The sequence below is a fragment of the Xiphias gladius genome, chromosome 12, assembly GCF_016859285.1.
Source record: "Xiphias gladius isolate SHS-SW01 ecotype Sanya breed wild chromosome 12, ASM1685928v1, whole genome shotgun sequence".
Taxonomy (NCBI): domain Eukaryota; kingdom Metazoa; phylum Chordata; class Actinopteri; order Istiophoriformes; family Xiphiidae; genus Xiphias; species Xiphias gladius.
In genome coordinates, this window is record NC_053411.1 from 10,754,152 (window position 1) to 10,771,117 (window position 16,966).

The 16,966-nt window shown below is 41.4% G+C and overlaps 1 protein-coding gene and 1 long non-coding RNA gene across 3 annotated transcripts; one reads left to right on the top strand and one right to left on the bottom strand.

The window, feature by feature from the left end:
• Nucleotides 1-256: 256 nt before the first annotated feature.
• On the bottom strand, nucleotides 257-14,846 carry trmt44 (tRNA methyltransferase 44 homolog). The gene is made up of 11 exons (XM_040141443.1): nucleotides 14,473-14,846; nucleotides 14,277-14,394; nucleotides 13,664-13,883; nucleotides 13,468-13,536; nucleotides 12,902-13,009; nucleotides 12,259-12,330; nucleotides 10,584-10,690; nucleotides 9,989-10,172; nucleotides 8,252-8,600; nucleotides 2,486-2,602; nucleotides 257-954 (listed from the first exon to the last, which is right to left on the bottom strand). The coding sequence occupies exons 1-11, from the start codon at nucleotides 14,816-14,818 to the stop codon at nucleotides 722-724; spliced, it is 1,923 nt and encodes a 640-aa protein (XP_039997377.1). The 5' UTR covers nucleotides 14,819-14,846; the 3' UTR covers nucleotides 257-721.
• LOC120797624 lies at nucleotides 14,780-16,775 on the top strand. 2 transcript variants are annotated; one of them, XR_005708552.1, is made up of 3 exons: nucleotides 14,780-14,891; nucleotides 15,685-16,000; nucleotides 16,380-16,775. It is a non-coding gene; the product is annotated as an uncharacterized LOC120797624 (long non-coding RNA). The 2 variants fall into 2 exon arrangements; XR_005708551.1 differs by lacking the exon at nucleotides 14,780-14,891 and adding an exon at nucleotides 15,338-15,571.
• The last annotated feature ends 191 nt before the right edge of the window (nucleotides 16,776-16,966 follow it).

Genomic DNA, 16,966 nt, shown 5'->3' on the forward strand with positions numbered 1-16,966 from the left:
TTACTTTGTTCAAACACTGTCCGGTCTTCATATGAAGCTCAAAGTAAATGTCCGAGGTGAATAAAATGTAAGTGAAGTGCAGAGGCACATTCTATGAATATATAGAAACTTTTAAAGTATTGATGGCGTTGAGGAAAAAGTTGAAAAAACACTTGGCGAACTCCTCACCTGGAAGAAAAATGGTAACATGAAAAAACATGACAGACTTCATAATCTTTAAATAAATACAAAGATGTTGCTTGAAATCCATTTTAATATACAGTAAATACAGATTTCTGAACTTTATAAAAGGTCCACTTCTTAAATAAGTAAAAAGAAAGGCAAATGAATCCTTTGAAATTAAACTTCAGAAGATATCCCAGGGGTGCCAGCGAGCTCCAACAGTGAAACCTGAAGCTCCACCAGGAAGCATCACATTTTGGCAGACTTCGCTCACACAGAAGAGAGAGCGGACACTGTGAAATTTCAAGACCGCAATTCCCAGAAATGATGTAACAGTACATCAATAAAACTCACACTGCTCTGACCAAAACGTCTTTCTCTGTGCGGCTGCAGGAGCAGACATGTGGGTTTTGACAGCAGGTTCATCCTTTGATGGAAATCTACTTACTCATCGATGTTTAGTTGCTTGAACTCAGTGGTTCATTTTCTGTTGGGAGCAATTTAAGAATAAATGGAAAAAAAACGAGTTCATCGTAAGTGTTCAGGAGGACTGATCCCATCAAAAAGCATAATTTTTTATCTTCTTCAGAGGTCTGGTTGAGGGTCGGAGGTCATCAGGGCCGTGGGCGAAGGCACAGTGTTCAGCCTGCAGAGGGCAGCCCTGAGGGTGGTGGGCGTGAAACCAGCAGGGACGGGTTTTCATGGCGCCAGGAGCAACAGGCTTCCTCTTGGTATCTGCCCTGGAAGACTTCCTGTCCCGCCAGTCTCTTATATACACCCTCCCTCCTTCCACTGAAAGAGAGGGAAAAACATGAAGTTTCAAGACCTCTTCAGAATCAAGTGCTCCTTTCGAAAAGTTAAAAATAAATCTGTTCCTATAGAGTAGCGAAGTGGAGGAGTTATTTTCAGGCATCCAGGGTTCCAGAGGTAAACACAGAGTTTATTTTCTGCATAATAACAACAGATGACTGGAAGTTGGAGCAAGCTAAGGCTTGAAGCTCTCCCGGTTGAATTATAAGTACAAAAAAATGAGCAACTGTTACTAACTGAGGAACTTAACACTCAGTGAATGTCTTGTTTTAGCCGAGCTCCGGTGGTTTAACTTCTCACCTTGCTGCAGTGATGTAGAGATGGACTCCAGGGCATCATGACATACCTTTTGAACGGGTGGTGACAGGCGCAACAAAGCGCCCTGCTGACCCCACCCAACTGTCTGAGGTGGACTGGCTCGAATCTTTCAGCCAGAGAGGGCCGTGAGACACAGCTTTTTTCGGCCTGGTGTTGAGTTACTCTTTACGGTGAAAGTCAACCACAACTCCTAAGGTACGTTTCAGAAATCGTTTTTTTTAAAGAACTTTTGTTCACCGACTGGATGGTCTTTGAGAACTTCTTGGACTTTTGAAATTTTTTTTTGACATTTCTGTTGCGAGCATTTCAAACGGCGATTGGAAGCTGATTAAACATTCAGGAGTTTAAAGCAGTTCATTTTCGGGCGCTGGGTTGATGGCCGATGAATTCAGCAACTGTGACGCTCTGTGTGTGCCTGCTACTGGCTTCTCCTCCATGGCAACAACAACCAAGGCTCATGGACCATTCGCCATGAGAAACTGATGAAAAATCCCGACTTCTCAAAGACTAAGTTGAAACAATTAAACTTGATGGAATGAACAAAAACCTATAGTCTTGTTAAATTATTCAAAGATTTTATGTTGAGGAACACTGAGGATATCATTAAAATAAAATTTTAATATGGGAATTACTCTATAATGCTTGTTCCCATCAAAGAAATAAAAAACCTATTTCATAAGAGCAAATCCTTACAAAATGAGACATTTAAGTTGGCAAAAAGTCACCCTAGGAACTCGGAAACTGAGAATATTGAATTTTAAAAAGTCATTTTCTTGGTGTAGAGGGTTTTTTTCCCCCCCACTATCTAAGTCTTTCTGTTTCTCATCTATTCTTTTGTATCTAGTCCACTGGCATTGGTAGCAATTTAATACCAACAGTGAAAATAAATAAGGGATAATTCTTCAACACACTTCTTAAACAAACTACTTTTCCTAACAAGCTCATTCTTGACCTTGGAAATAGTAGTAATCTCCATGACAACTGAGCAACCTCCATCTGCTGATGAAGATTTTGAGATGTGGGAAAAAAAAACTGGTAAATGAACCTTGAATTATTTTTTGTTTTTGTTAAAGTAGTTTTTCAGCATTTTCAGTGAATAGTTAAATTGAACTACTTTTGGAACAAATACACTTTTTTCCCCCCAATTTCTTGTGGGCTAGCCATGAAGGTGTAAAGAAGCATGCAGTCAGAGCACCTCTGAAGACTTGATGGTTGTTCTTGAGCAGCGTCTGAAGGCCTCCACACTCCTTCTTCAGGAGCTGCAGGGTTTCCTGCTCCAACAGCCCGGCGGTCTCGCTCAAAGAGAGGCTTCCTGAGGAGAAGGGAGGAGGGCAAGGAAAGGATGAGTGATAAGCGGGACAAAAAAGCAGGGGGACGTATATCGATGGTACGTTCATCAATATATCACCACACTGCTTCAGGCATACTTTCCAACGCTAAAGAAAAAAAAAAAAAAAAAGGAGGCATCTGATACAGCTGATTGGCTTGAGTCGATGTCGCCAGTTGTTTTGAGAGAGGGCAGAGCCATGACTGCAGTGTGAGATCCTCTCAGCAAAAATGTTCCAGGAGGAAAGGGGTGATCGGTGCTATATAAGGAACATTTTACAGGGAACGAGGGGAGAGAAAAAAAAAAAAAAAAAAAGACACCTCAGTCACTGCCTTTGAGTGTTAGTCAGGGTTGTGAAGCGTGCTCAATTAAAGCTGCTCCGACGAGCTGTCAGAGCAACTGGCATGCATTTCACCGCTGCATCTCCCACCGGCCGTTTGAGAGCGTGAGTCATTGTCGTCACTCTCCCACTGGGACAGTAATTTTAGATACCAAAGAGAAAAATGGGAGAAAGGGGATATTGAAATACACAAAGTCCTAAGCTCTGAGTTTAGCAAGTCGTAAGCAGATAAATGACGCACCCTTTGTGTTCACAGCACCCAGCCTTTAGGCTCCGTTTCATCATGAGATTTTCTGTATTTCTGGCTTTGCCCTTTTCCCCCCAGAAGGGAATTCAATCAGGGCTGACCTTTGGTTTGTACAAATGACAATCTTCCGCCTCTTTTCTCTGACATATTGGAGAGGGACACACCACAGGATTTCTAATGCTCCTTAGTGCTATTTCATAACAATATTTGACCCCAATCCACAGACATCTTAATGCGATCCTCATCATACTTTTACTCTGGTGGCACTTCAGGCAATCCCTGGTGGCTTAGAGATCAGTGGATATGACAAAATTTCACTGTGAAAAAATATAGTCTGTGCCTCAGATCTAAGTTCAGTTGGTAAAAGGAATAAATGTTCTATCTAAGTTATTCATTTTTTATTTTAAACTAAGTTACAGCATGACGGTTTTCAGTTCTGTAAAACTTCATTTAAAAAAAAAAACATACTGTGCACCAAAATACATCCCAAATTTAGCTGACTTCATCCCTAAAATATGCAACACACCACCACCTGACACTCGACCAGCCAAGCACAGTCCTGTGCTGGGAGTGTGAAACTGGGCTAGACTGCGGTCCTACAGCCCAGACGGCAGGGAGCTCCAGACCTTGATGTAATATCAATACACTGTTTAAAGCTGCCCTGTACTGCCTACAGTGTTAATGGGGATTAATGAGAGAAGGGCAGCATTGACAGAGTAGACTACGATTGGACTAAGACCCGGCGCAGGCGATTAATAATGGCTCGGCTTGATGTACAGTTGGACTTGTTTAAGGTTGAATGTCCTCCGTGCAAAAGATGGCCGGTAATTAATTGTTTGTTGTGGAGGATTGCTTTTCTGCTGCTTAAACTAATTCAGAATCAGTCTGAGTGAAGAAAAATTTGCTTTGAAATTGCTGAGCGGTGAATCAAACATTTGAAAGGATCATTTTCCGCTACCGAGAGCACAACTGTATTATAGGATCACTCATGTTTCCATCTTATTATCTCGTCAAACTTGGAAATGCTCAAAAATAGAATATAAATTAGTAATAGAGCATTGCCATCTCTACCGAACCTGCAAGTCGGAATCATCCCAAGAGGTCACAAGATGATTAACAAGTTGGGAAAGAAAAGGAGAAAACCCATTTCTGCTACACAAAGCTCAAAGCTTTTTTTCTGTCTTGGGAAATACTGGGGAGGTTTACTTCTTTTGGACTCTAGAAACTATTAAAATTAAAACAATCTGAGAGGGGTCACAAGCCAAAAAGGTTGGGAATCAGTGCACTGGTACACTAATAATAATGATAACAAAAACAATAATAATTAATTAAAGTGAACATTCAAATTGTACCATCTTCTCAATTATTTATTATTTGCAGGTGTTCATAGTCTTTCATGATAATAAAAATTAATATGTTTGGGTTTGGGTTTGAATACGTCGACTAGGGCTTGAAGAAATTCTGATGGGCATGTTTTACTATTTTCTGACATTTAATAAACTAAACAAGTAAATCCACTACGTAAAGAAGCTTTAATTGCAGCCTAACTTGTCAAAAGTATCACACTTCTTCATCAGAAATGCTCCTTAATGAGAGCAAAGGAATAGAATTTGTGTCTGTAGGGACAGCATTGTGACTGAGGTGTAATCCCATGCACAAGTGAAGGCTAGTGCAGGTGAAAGCAGTTAAAATCAGCAGTGCAGCTGTGGACGATGATGAGGATGGTGATGAGGATTCTGGGAAGCACAACTTAGTGCTGGGTCTTCTGGAGGACTGTGGACCTAAAGTGTGATTTTTATAACACACTCCACCCAGTTCCCCCCACTCCCTCTTCTATGCAAGCTGTTTCTGCACCACAATGGGTGCGCACCGGAACAGTGTAAAGAACACTTGCACCGGACGCTCTTTTACACTTTGCGTGCCTCTGTCTTTTTTCCAAAACATTTAAGACATTTTTACTGATTTCAGGCTAAGTGTTGCGGAGTGTCGTGTGTTAGATGTGCAGCTACTTTTGTTCTCAGCATGATTACGTAACTGCACGAGCCCAGTCAGCAGTACAGCATGCATGAATTAGTAACCTGACTCAGAGCCACAGCAGCCAGATTCACATGTTCACACATGAACTGCTCAAAACACCAGTGAGCTACTCAGCATTTTAACTTCAGAACACATGCTATCATGCTATATAGCAGCAGTGGGGCTGGTATCGTTGGAACATTTCCGATATTGGTCAGAGTGCCAAAACAATACTTTTTGTGCTACTTTATTTCGGAAATATAAACACGTTTTAAGATTTATTTTTTTTTAATTTATTAAGATATGCCAAACTGCTCAATGCATAAGTTTTAAATTAAAAAAAACTGTGGCTATGTATAATATTGTGTAAACTTAGAAAGCAAAAGAAGAGTCAGGGTATGTCTCATGAAGTAGTAAGTAAACAAACCTCTCTGGCAAAGCTCTCAAACCAACTTCTGATACTTGAGTCCATGCTCGATGTACTGAGTTCCTGAAACTCAGCTGTAGACAACAGTATTTTACGCATACATCCAAAAAAGTCCATCTTTCTTACAATGAAGCCATCATTGCTGTTTCTACAACTGTTTTATGTTTTGTTAAAGCTTCAATTTGTCACTTCCACCGGCCGAAGAAATGTACGCGTCCAGCAATAAATATTTATGTGGGATAAAAGGGCAAATCTACAGGCTCATTAAGGTGACAAACTGTGCTTTTTTATACACTGCAGAAACCTGTTTATTCCTGTTAGTTTGTGAGCTGAATGTGTGTTCTAGAGGTCTGTCGGTACTCAGGAGCAACTGATGTCAAACAAAATCTGGACTTCCACCATAGCCAGGAAGCTGTATAACCAAAATTCTACTTGAGTATCATTTTAATATAAAAAATTAAATATTATAATATCAATACTCTTTGAAGATGCACTAAAAATTGAAAGGAAATAAATCTCAAAGGCCCTTCCCTGACTGTAAGGCCTTCCTGGATCTATTCAGTATAGGTTGGCTCACCCTGAATTTACCCTTTGTTCTTACACAGCAGATAACTGGTAGGAATACCTCAATACAAATGCATACTCATGCATAAATCATAGATGGTGGTGCATTATTCATCCAGTCATCTCTATACAGAGTTACACTCTCCTTTTATTCACTCTTCCTCATATTTTCTATCTGTAATTTCAGCACTGACATCCTGACAGAGAATTTTCTGTTTTAATCATAGTAGTCCTCATCTCCTTCTCTAGTTCACGCGGTGTGTGTCTGTGTTGCAGCGGGGGTGCAGAGACGTTGACTAAGGCGATGCGTGGGCGGTGTGTGAGCGGAGCAGTGTGTTTATCTGTGTGATGCAGCGCGTGGCGCTCGCTGTACCGTGTGGTGCAGAAAGTGGCTGTCGGAGGGTGAGATGCGGAGTTCAAAGCGGCGTCGCTCTGTGTCGTGAAGGACCCCGCTGACTGATCCCAAAAAGGGACAGGGTGGCGACGAGAGAGGTGTGGGGTTAGATAGGATGATGGAAGGGGAAATCAGACGAGAGGTTCAGCTTTCAGAAGCTGCCAACGTGTAACAGAGCAGCTAGGAATATATTTTAAAGGTACTGATGGGAATTGTGAGAGGTGATTCACGCAAGTTGTTTTGGATGTGGTCAGGTTACATCCATGCTGCCCTACAAAGGTAAAACAAAGTAAGCAATATTTGGCCAAAATTAAGTTAAAGTAATTGTTTGACATTTGGGAATTAAATCAATACCACTGTCATAGCTGTCTGTTTAACACAAAGGCACAACCACCAGTTGGTTAGCCTAGCTTAGCATAAAGACTGGAAGCATGGGAAAACAGCTAACCTTGCAAAATCCACCTAATAGCACCTGTGAAGCTCACTAATTAACACGTTATAACTCGTCTGGCTAGCTGTTTCCCATTGTTTCCAGTCTTTTTGCTAAGCTAAGCTAGCTGGCTGTTGGCGGCAGCTACATTGGTATTAATATTGACACAATTTTTGTAATTTTGCCTCTGTACACCACCACAATGGATCTGAAATGAAGCCATCAGGATGTGATTGAAGTGTTGACTTTCAGCTTTAATTCAAGGGATTTAAAAAAAAATATTGTATTAACCGTTTAAGAATTACAGCCATTTTTATACTCACTTATTTTCAGAGGCTTAAAAGTAATTGGACAATTGACTGACAATCAGTTTCATGACGGTGTGGCCTGTTCCCTTGTTATCTCATGACAAATTAAGCAGATAAAAGGTCTGGACTTGATTCCAAGTGTTGAATTTGCATTTGGTTGCTGCTCATGAGAGCTCTCAATATGTGGTGCAAAGAGGTGTCGATTCAAATGAAGGAGGCCATCATTAGGCTGAAAAAACAAAACTAAACTATGAGATCAAATCAACAGTTTGGTACATTCTTAAACAAAAGGAACGCACTGGTGAGCTCAGCAACACCAAAAGGCCTGGAAGACCATGGAAGACAACTAAAGACTTCAGGCAGTCGTTGACTGAAAAGGATTTTCAGCCAAGTATTAAAAAACAATCCTTATATTTATAATTATGTTGGTTTGTCCAGTTACTTTTGAGCCTCTGAAAATGAGGGACTATGTATAAAAATGGCTGAAGCTGAAAGTTTACACTTCAAATCACATCTTGATGGCTGCATTTCAGATTCATTGTGGTGGTGTACAGAGGCAACCTTAAAGGCATAAAATGAAGGCATTACAACCTTTGTAGCTGTCAAGCATTTTTACCAGCCATCCTGAAAACCTCTTCGCTTTTTTTCAACTTCACTACTTCTTTAGATTTTAATCTCTGTCTTTGTTGGGCTGTTTGGCTGCCTTGCGACAAATATTACCAAGTAATGAATTTGGAAACTCCTGAAGTGCACAATAATAAACCTGGATCACTTCACAAAGATAATGTGTCCTACTCTGAATTGAATCTGAACCTGTTCACTTTAGTAGCAGCTCATGTCCAGGGAGACTTGTGTGATTTGTTTGTTTATCTCTGATGTTTTGTGGCTGTGGTTATGCTGCGATTTACCTCCTCGGTTCCAGTCGCTGGAGGACCCCCTGCCATCATCCACAGTCATTCCCAGAAGAACATTAGCAACCTGCAAGACAACACCATCAACGAAGTCCCGGGGGAGAGCGGAGCAGTTTCGAACAATTTCAACCCTGTCTCGGGGCTGGAACCCTGCTCCCCAGCTGCTCCCAGGGGTCCTGTCACTGTCTGCATTCTCATGGCAACAGTCCCCATCATTTCTGATGTCTGACCCTTGAACTGTGACCCCAGGTGTGGATTGTCGGCTCTGGATGTAACGAGTTCTTCGTTGCTCTGCCTCGGCCTCATCAGATAGCTGGTAGTTTCTCGACTTTCCCACCAAACAGACCTGCATAAAGAAGAGCTGATTGTCAGGACGACTCATATGGGTGCTGAGGCCCGACACTATAAAAAATGACGACACCTATTTTCAATAAGTGACAAAATTAAAGAATTTTGGCAACATAATCCAACAATAATACAATCATTTTGGAAATGCAGTATCTAAAGATTTTTAGGGAAAGTAACTTAATTATTTTTTCAGACAATTCAGTGATCTAATGAACCATTTAAAAATTCAGACTCCCTAGAAAGCATTTAAATAGCTGTATATTTATCTTCCAATACTGTTCCCATGTGCGAAACAAATAAAAAAACCTCCAGCCACTTTTGCATTTATGTGCGAACTGATTATGACTGAACCTTGTACATTAAAGTAAACACTTGCTTTTTATTTTTATGTGTCCATGTGTATCATAACTATTAATGGCTACCAGCTATGAAACCCATGTTCCTTTGAGGACAACAGAGACTTGATTTATATCCTTCCATCTATACTAAATGAGGCTCAGGTGGGAAAAAGGCAGGGATGCACAGCTGTGCCTGTCTGAAGAACAGGAAGACATTTTATGATAATTTCATGGAGAGATCTATAGACTCACATGAAAGACTGTCTTTTTGTGCAGGAAAAAATATATTCTTGGCATCTCTACTTTGTTGGAAAAGTCACAGTGAAGAAAGATGAGAACAATCATAGACGAAAAGAGATGGCATGCAACAAAATCTAAAGAATCAAACCTACGACTTCCTATGTATGAGGATATATATATATATAAATAAAGTACCACACATCCTGTGAAAACAGTTTAATAATGCCTCGTGTGGCACTTGAGAAAGTTTTACCAAAGTCTGAGAAAATAACGTCAAAATTGTCATCAAGGTCATCTCAGTTTCAGTCAGTCTCGCAAATAGAGCTGAATCGATTAATCAGTTTATCGGTTATTGTGATTTTGTCTGTATTTAATACATTTCATGGACTAAACGATGAATCAATGACTCAAAAAAATAAATCAGCAGATTAATCGATTACAAAAATAATCATTAGTTGCAGGCCTAGTTGCAAACTGGGGGTGCGGAGCTTGAGTGATTTACCAGGAAGGTTCTAATAAAAGATACTATCAAGTTGCATTATGGGAACTGTAGGATCTAGGGGTTTTGCAGTGTGAGCTGCACTAGAGGCTAAAAATCAGGATATCTCGGGCTCTGCTGCTTCGGAAGTATTCGGTTACTTAGTTTGGAGAATAGATTAAAAGAAAAAAAAGACTATAAAAAGATTTAAATCACACAATTACTGGAGAAAACAACTGTTTACAGATAGGACAAGCCTTATTTCAAATATAGGAAGTCAAACACATAAGCTATGTAGGTCAGATCTGACTCTGGACTTTGTAAGCCTACCCGTTTGGTGGATGGTATTCTCAGGCAGTCCTCTTCAGTGTGGAAGCCACTGACATGGCTGACCTCAGTGATGAAATCGATGTATTCTTTATACTGAGACTTCTTACACTGGCGCCTCTGGTATTTTCCATAGAAGTCAAAGAAACAGCAGGGGAGGACAAAGTACCGGCAGGAGTAAGATGACCTGCAATACGAGAGAAAAAGACATATTCTTACTCGGTGCCAGAGAAAATGATGAATATAAATCTTTCTGAATGTACTGTGTGCGTCTTATGTTCTTTTAAGTATTTTCCCAAATGTTTTCAAGGTTTTGAAACTGAAAAACTGTTCAACAGACAGGAAGCAACAATCCACTGTAAGAGATAATCATCTGTAGTCACGTTCGAACAAAAGCACATTTCTTAGACTGAGGCCCAACATCGCCATCAGGTGGTCGTCTTAATATGCACACTTGTGAACTGGCATGCACAGGAACAAACACACACACACACACACATATTCACACATCCTCCCTCTGCCCATAATGTTATTCCAAACTGGAGAGATCAGCTGGCACTTGAGCTGCTGAGTGAGAATGCGTCTGCTGATGACTCGCCTGGCTGCTATAATGGGGATCCACGGCGTGAGCTCGTCCGAGTGGTTCCCAATCAGCCAGTCCGCACCCGGGAATAAGCAGCTCTCACTGGGAGTAATTGCGTTTTCCTGAAATAGCAAAGACCCAAAGACCACGAGAGCGCCTTAGAGCAGGGAAGGTGTACACTGGCATGATTTGAGTCTGAATCACTGAATTAAAATTGTCTAAAAAGGAAAACTTTTTATCTTCTCGAGCTTTTAATACATCACACACCTGTGAATGCCATTTTATGATAACTTATTTAGTCTTTGGCTTGGTTGGTTGTGTGGATTCAGCTGAGAATTTTATATAACACCTTTCTTCCAAATGACGGTTAAGACCGAGCACTTTGCCACTGGGGCCCCAGAAAGATTGGTCAGCCACATCCGCTCTGCCTAAAATCAGTCAATAATAGATGACCTGAAATGGAAGCAGTCAGTAGCTTGTTGCCAAATGAGCGAATGAGGCCAAGAGGCAGGGAGGAAAGTGCAGTCTTTTTGGGGGCACATGTGTGTATGTTTTCATGAGTTTGTCTGAGTTCAGCATTACCACCCAGTGTGGTGGTGGCATTTTCTTTTTGTAGTTTGTAGCAATCATTAGAACAAGAGTCTCTTAAGTATAACACTGTCCGCTCCATGTAATCTCAATGTAAAAACATCACAAACATACAATACTTGTGTCTGCATTGTGCTTTTTTTTGAAAAAAAAAAAGTAGTTAAAAGTTAAAGGCTTCATCTAGGGCTGCAACTGACAATTATTTATATTATCCCTAATCTACTGTGAAAAATGCTAAAATTCCAGAGCCGAAGTTTATGTTTGCAAAATGCTTGATTTGTCCGACCGACAGCTCTAAGCCCAAAGATATTCAGTTTACTATCATATAAGACCACGGAAGGCAGAATATCTTCACATTTGAGAGGCTGGAACCAGCTAATTTTGGCCTTTATTCCTTTAAAATTGCTTAAATGGTTAATTGATTATCAAAATTATGGATGTATTTTCTTTCAGTCACCTAATTAATTAATCGATTAATTGTGTCAGCTTTAGTTCGATCCTTGCCATCATCAAGGACTATGAATACACAATCAGACGGGGTTTATTGAAGATCCACTGACCAAAGTTTGGTACAAAACTAAAATGTATTTTTAGTGTTAAAGGACTGCTTATTAAGGTAAACTCCTAAGGAACATTTTAATTCCATGTTTGTTCATTTTATTTAAAATTGCATAACTTGTTTTCCATCTGCAGCTCAAATTTAAACCTCAGTGTTTGAAACTTGAGAAGAACATGTTTCAAAGTTCATTCTTGGCCTTGGAAACATAAGTTGAAAAAGCAACCTCACCTCAAAGTCCCTTTAGTACCTTTTGATCAGAAACCATGATCTTCAACAGCAGATGGAGGTTGCTCAGTTGTCATGGAAATGGACTGTATCGTTTCCATGATCCAGACTGAACTCTGAAACTCGACTTTTGACCAAAAGCTCCAGAGCTACCATTAAAAAGGGCCTTGACGTAAGGTTGCTTGGTAAACAACACCGCCAAGACACCGCCATCACATGATATGGATTCCCCATTTCATGTGAAAAGATAATAGGACTAACTAAAAACCTGAATATGGTTACAATTAATCCTCTGAGGTTCACGGTCAGCCCGCTCACCTCTAGCAGAGCCTGGGGGCCGTACATGTCCCAGATCTTCCTCCTCCGGACGTCGATACCCTTCCCGGGGTGCTGCAACACAAGATGGCATGACGGTCAGCGGCTAATCGCCCTCGGCCTCATCCACTATCTGAACATCAGTCGCTGCGTGTAATTTGAATTGCACCGGTCCCAGTTTGAGATTGGACATTAAGGTGACATGGTAGCATGGATTTAATATGTTTAGAGACGTGTATCCGCTCACCTGGGCTCCAACCAGCCCCGTGTCATTGATTAAGCTTCTAACCTCGGCCTTTCCAGGTCTGCAGTGTTGCATTTAGTTCAGTGTAAAACTACACACATATAAGCACCGTTTCTTCGGTTATAAGGTCAGAAACCACCTGTCTACATCAGAGCTGGCACATCCCGGTTGTTTCCTGCTTTAAACCAGGAAGTAACCTACTGTGTATCACAGATTAAATCACAACAACACTCAGTCACAAGTGGAGGGAAGCTCCACTGCTAAAAGCTACTGAGTCAGACAGTGTCGCTGATAATTCAGTTCGCATTTCATCTTGAAGACTCAGTGTTAAAGGTTAATTTGTTGATGAACTGATCACCTTTGACAGAGACAGAGCCGACATGCATCCAGCCCCTAACGTACCCCTTCATTGGTCAGTATGTGAACCAGGAGGCCGTTTCCACAGCCGAGGTCCACGAAGGACTGTCTGGCAGCGAGACCTTTCTCTGCCCGCTCCTCAGCCCACAGCACCTGCACAGCACGGAGACAGAGACTCAGCACAGGCGTACGTTCACGGGGGCTCTCAGTCATTTCAGTGAAACCCAAGTCACAGCTGCAGTGTGACACATGCTGCTGCTGCTGCTGCTGCTGCTGTTGCCGACACCCTTTCACCTGCCTCTGCCATGACACGTGGATTGATTTACTCGGTCAAAGCCATTTTTCACACTCAAATTGATTGACCCACCTTTGGCTGCATGACCTGAAAACATGTGACAGAATAAAAATCACTTCTCCCACACAAACAAGCACTGACACGTTTGTGTACTTGGCAATGCTCATTTAAAGTAAGTGCAAAAAGACATATGAGCCATGAGGGTTGCAAAAGAACTATTTTTTTTCCACTCACATATCAATCTTCAAGACCGACTTCCGGTATAAAATAGGTTGATTTGACCAACTAAATCACTGAAAACAAGGTCTGAACCCACCAGGAGATATGTAGCAATGGCAACATCCTCATAGACAAACTTCTCAGGATCTGTCACCTCAGGCCAAACCTAGAGAGCATGTGAAAAATAAAAAAAATAATAAAAAAAAACATCCAGAAACATCAACACATCCAGTATATCCAGGATACACAGCGGAAGACACACAGACAAGCCTCAGAGCATCCCCTCTCGTCACCTTGACCATGGCCTTGTACTTGTCTTTCAGCTGCTGGTACACCAGGCTGTACTTCTCCACCGGCAGCAGGGACAAGGTGCTCTTGAACTCGCAGCTCTTGCACTCGGCGGCCCAACGCACCAGTTTAGGCAGCAGATCTGAGGACAGCCAGGGCAGCCTGGGGTACGCCACACCATCGGAGAACCACGCGTCTGGAGTCAAGACGTGCAGCTCCAAGGACCTGGCGATAAACAAAGCAGTGTCATCTGAAAAGTTTTGGGTTTTTTCCTTTACTAATTTCCTTATTTTCAGTGTAGCACAGAGATGTTTTACAGTCCCTAATACAATTACTTTTTTGCTATGGTGGCAGATTTCATTTCTGCATCTGCATGTGTCCACGCTCATGTGCATGCCAAGGGGAGTCAGATATTTTATTTGCTATTTTTATTAGTTTATACATTAGTAATCTTTGATTTAAGTCCAAGTGAAGATATGAAGCACTTTGATGCAAACATAGAGAGCAACATTCAGTGCTCTTCTTTTACTGTTTCTATGTGACTACTAATTCAACACTGTTCAAGTGTCAGTAAAGCTGAGTTCGAGCATGCAGTCATGTTATCCTCCGGGCACTCACCAGTCCTCACAGTCCTGATTGCAGAGCTGAATCTGGTAGATGTTGCCCCTCTTCAGAGACACCTGCCCCCCTGCATCCTCTTCCAATGGAAGAAAGGTCACTTGTTGTCTGCCAAAGTCTGGGGAAGACACACAGAAAGGGGTTAGAATAAAAGGGACAGAGCAGGCGGAGCCTCTCTTTCAAGCCCAGCTCTTACCTCTCAGGACTGCTTCTTTATGCAGGCTTGTCCCATAACTGTTTACTTTGGGAATAAACGTCCTGACGGTAGAGGACCAGGGTTTTTTGTCCCTGGCGTGCGTCGGCGCAGGTGACGCCTTGCTGGTCAGGAAGGACAACACATCATGAGGGAGTTCGGGGACAGGATCACCCGGCAGGAACCGCGCGTCCTCCCCGTCCACATCTTTACTCTCCGTCTCTTTAGCCCCGCAGAGACGCTTGTTTACAACGTGGGGTTTCTTTATCCACACATCTATAGCTGACCAGAAGCCCTCGGGAAGAGTCCTACAGTCTCCTGGAAACTTTATATCGAAGAGCTTTGGCATAATTGAGCTTCAGACACGACGAGGGGGCCATGTGTTTACAATCTGAGAATGGACTTCCGGGGACTTTTATTTTGTATGTTGAAAGTACTTTATGATAACACCGGCTTTTAAAATTAGTCAGATTATTTTTCGCAGTCGCATCTTAGCATAAGAAAAATAATGTCTGGCTTTATTATCATTTTAAAGAGGAGAAATATATTGTCGCTGTATGATGACGACTCCACAGTCGATAAGTGATGTTACAGTGAAAATACAGCAGAGGGCGCTGTCGATGTTTGACTTTAATTTAGTCATCATTGATCACTTTTTAGAAAACAAAAAGACAGATTTACAACTATTACTGCCACTGTTTGTGGTTTGGTTTATTGCTTTGAATATTTTTATGACTAAGTAGCATATAAACAAAACAAATAACAGCGGCTGTGGCCGTGACACATGATGATTATATTATTTTGAATTATTTTTATGAGTTAAGTTCCTTTATCCATTTTCTTTCGAGGTGTAGTTTGGATCACACATATTTTTAGGAATGAAATTGTATGTTCATTGTAATTTTTTTTCCTCTAGTAAAATGTGATTGTAACTTTATTTAACTACACAATAGTGTACGTGGAGCTTGTGAACACTTTGAGTCTATACCACACCTGTCACCTGTTGTCCTAATTGATAAGTGAGTCTAAATAAAGAGGTTTTAAGCTGGTCCAAGGCTGAGTTATGGTGTGCAGCAAGCCCTTTCTTCTTTTGTTTGATTCTGTAATTGTTGACTTTTGACCTTTTTGGCAAATAATGCAAACCGTTATGAACCTGTCTCGTCTCTTCTTCTGTCATCTTTCATATATCTAACTCCCTTTTCATTCATTTCACAGGAGCCACCGTAAGATGACAGTGCGAGATACTCATGGAGTGAGCACAACCCATCCCTGAGGCACCACTGCTTCATATGTCTCTCACTTACGTGTACGAGAGTTACATATGTCTCTGCGCAAAATCTCGCTATTGCATCTGCTCAATTCACACAACTTAATAGCCTACTGCTTTTTCCAAGCAGCGGTTCATACGCCATGTCCCCTCACCTCTAGCCGTCCCCGTCTCTTAGACACACAAGGCAACGCAGAGAGAGGTTCCCGCACTGTGAGCTGACGCTCAGAAACTTCAGCTTCAGTATCTGAAGATGAAGATGAGGTGAGATTTAAGACGGCAGAAGGAGTGTAAGCATCTGCCCCACACACATCTCGTTAACCCTGGAGATGAGACTCATCTGCTCATCAGATCCTGAAAAATGACGTTCTTGATAAAATGCCTGTCTGATGAGTTAAGGGTGACCCGCTTAAGCCGTGAATTATTCTGATGATTTAATTCCTCACCTTGTCGTCATTTGTGTTTGTAATTATTTGTATTGTTTGTTAGGCTCTTGGCTGTTACATAATCAACAACATATTTTATGAGAAGAAAAAAATCTTTCTTAATAAGCTGGAAACGAAAATGTGAACTGTCTCTTTGACTTTGTTTGAAGTGCATGAAAGAAGTGAAAACAGATCTCCACAGCCTCTCCTGTTTGCAGGGTCCTTTCAGTGGCTGCTCCACTGAGATCTATTGTGTGTCCTGAGTAATTCAGGCAGGCAGGGAGGAGCGACCGGGGGAGATACTGTACGAGGAAGTGCAAAGTGCTGGCAGGTCCTCCACTGTCCTGCGTGGTTCGCATTCGAACAAACAGCCAAGTGGGAGGAAACAAAAATCCTGTCAAACTTGCTCCGCGACAAGGAGGTATGAAGGACATAAAGACAGAGACAAAACAAAATTTGAGTTTCTTTATTTGACTCATAGCTCATGGCAAGTTTCGTCTGAGTTCAAACATATGACTTAAACATGGTCTGTGGAGAGAATGAACTGTGTTAATTGTCTGTTTGCTTAAAGACTCTCTGGCATCAGCGTTATCTGTTTAAATAAAATGTGTTGGTAAAAACATGGCTGTGTGCTTCTGTTCAGAAGTAATGCAGAAAATGTTGGCAAATATGTATGTAAATACTTTAAAGTATAAATATTGGTTAACCATCAATAAGCAGTTAGATTTTTTTCACTTTCTAATAAGTCATCAGGTTTGCAGTTATAAATGTTAGTGCGACATTAATGAAGGGTCCTAGGTGGCAT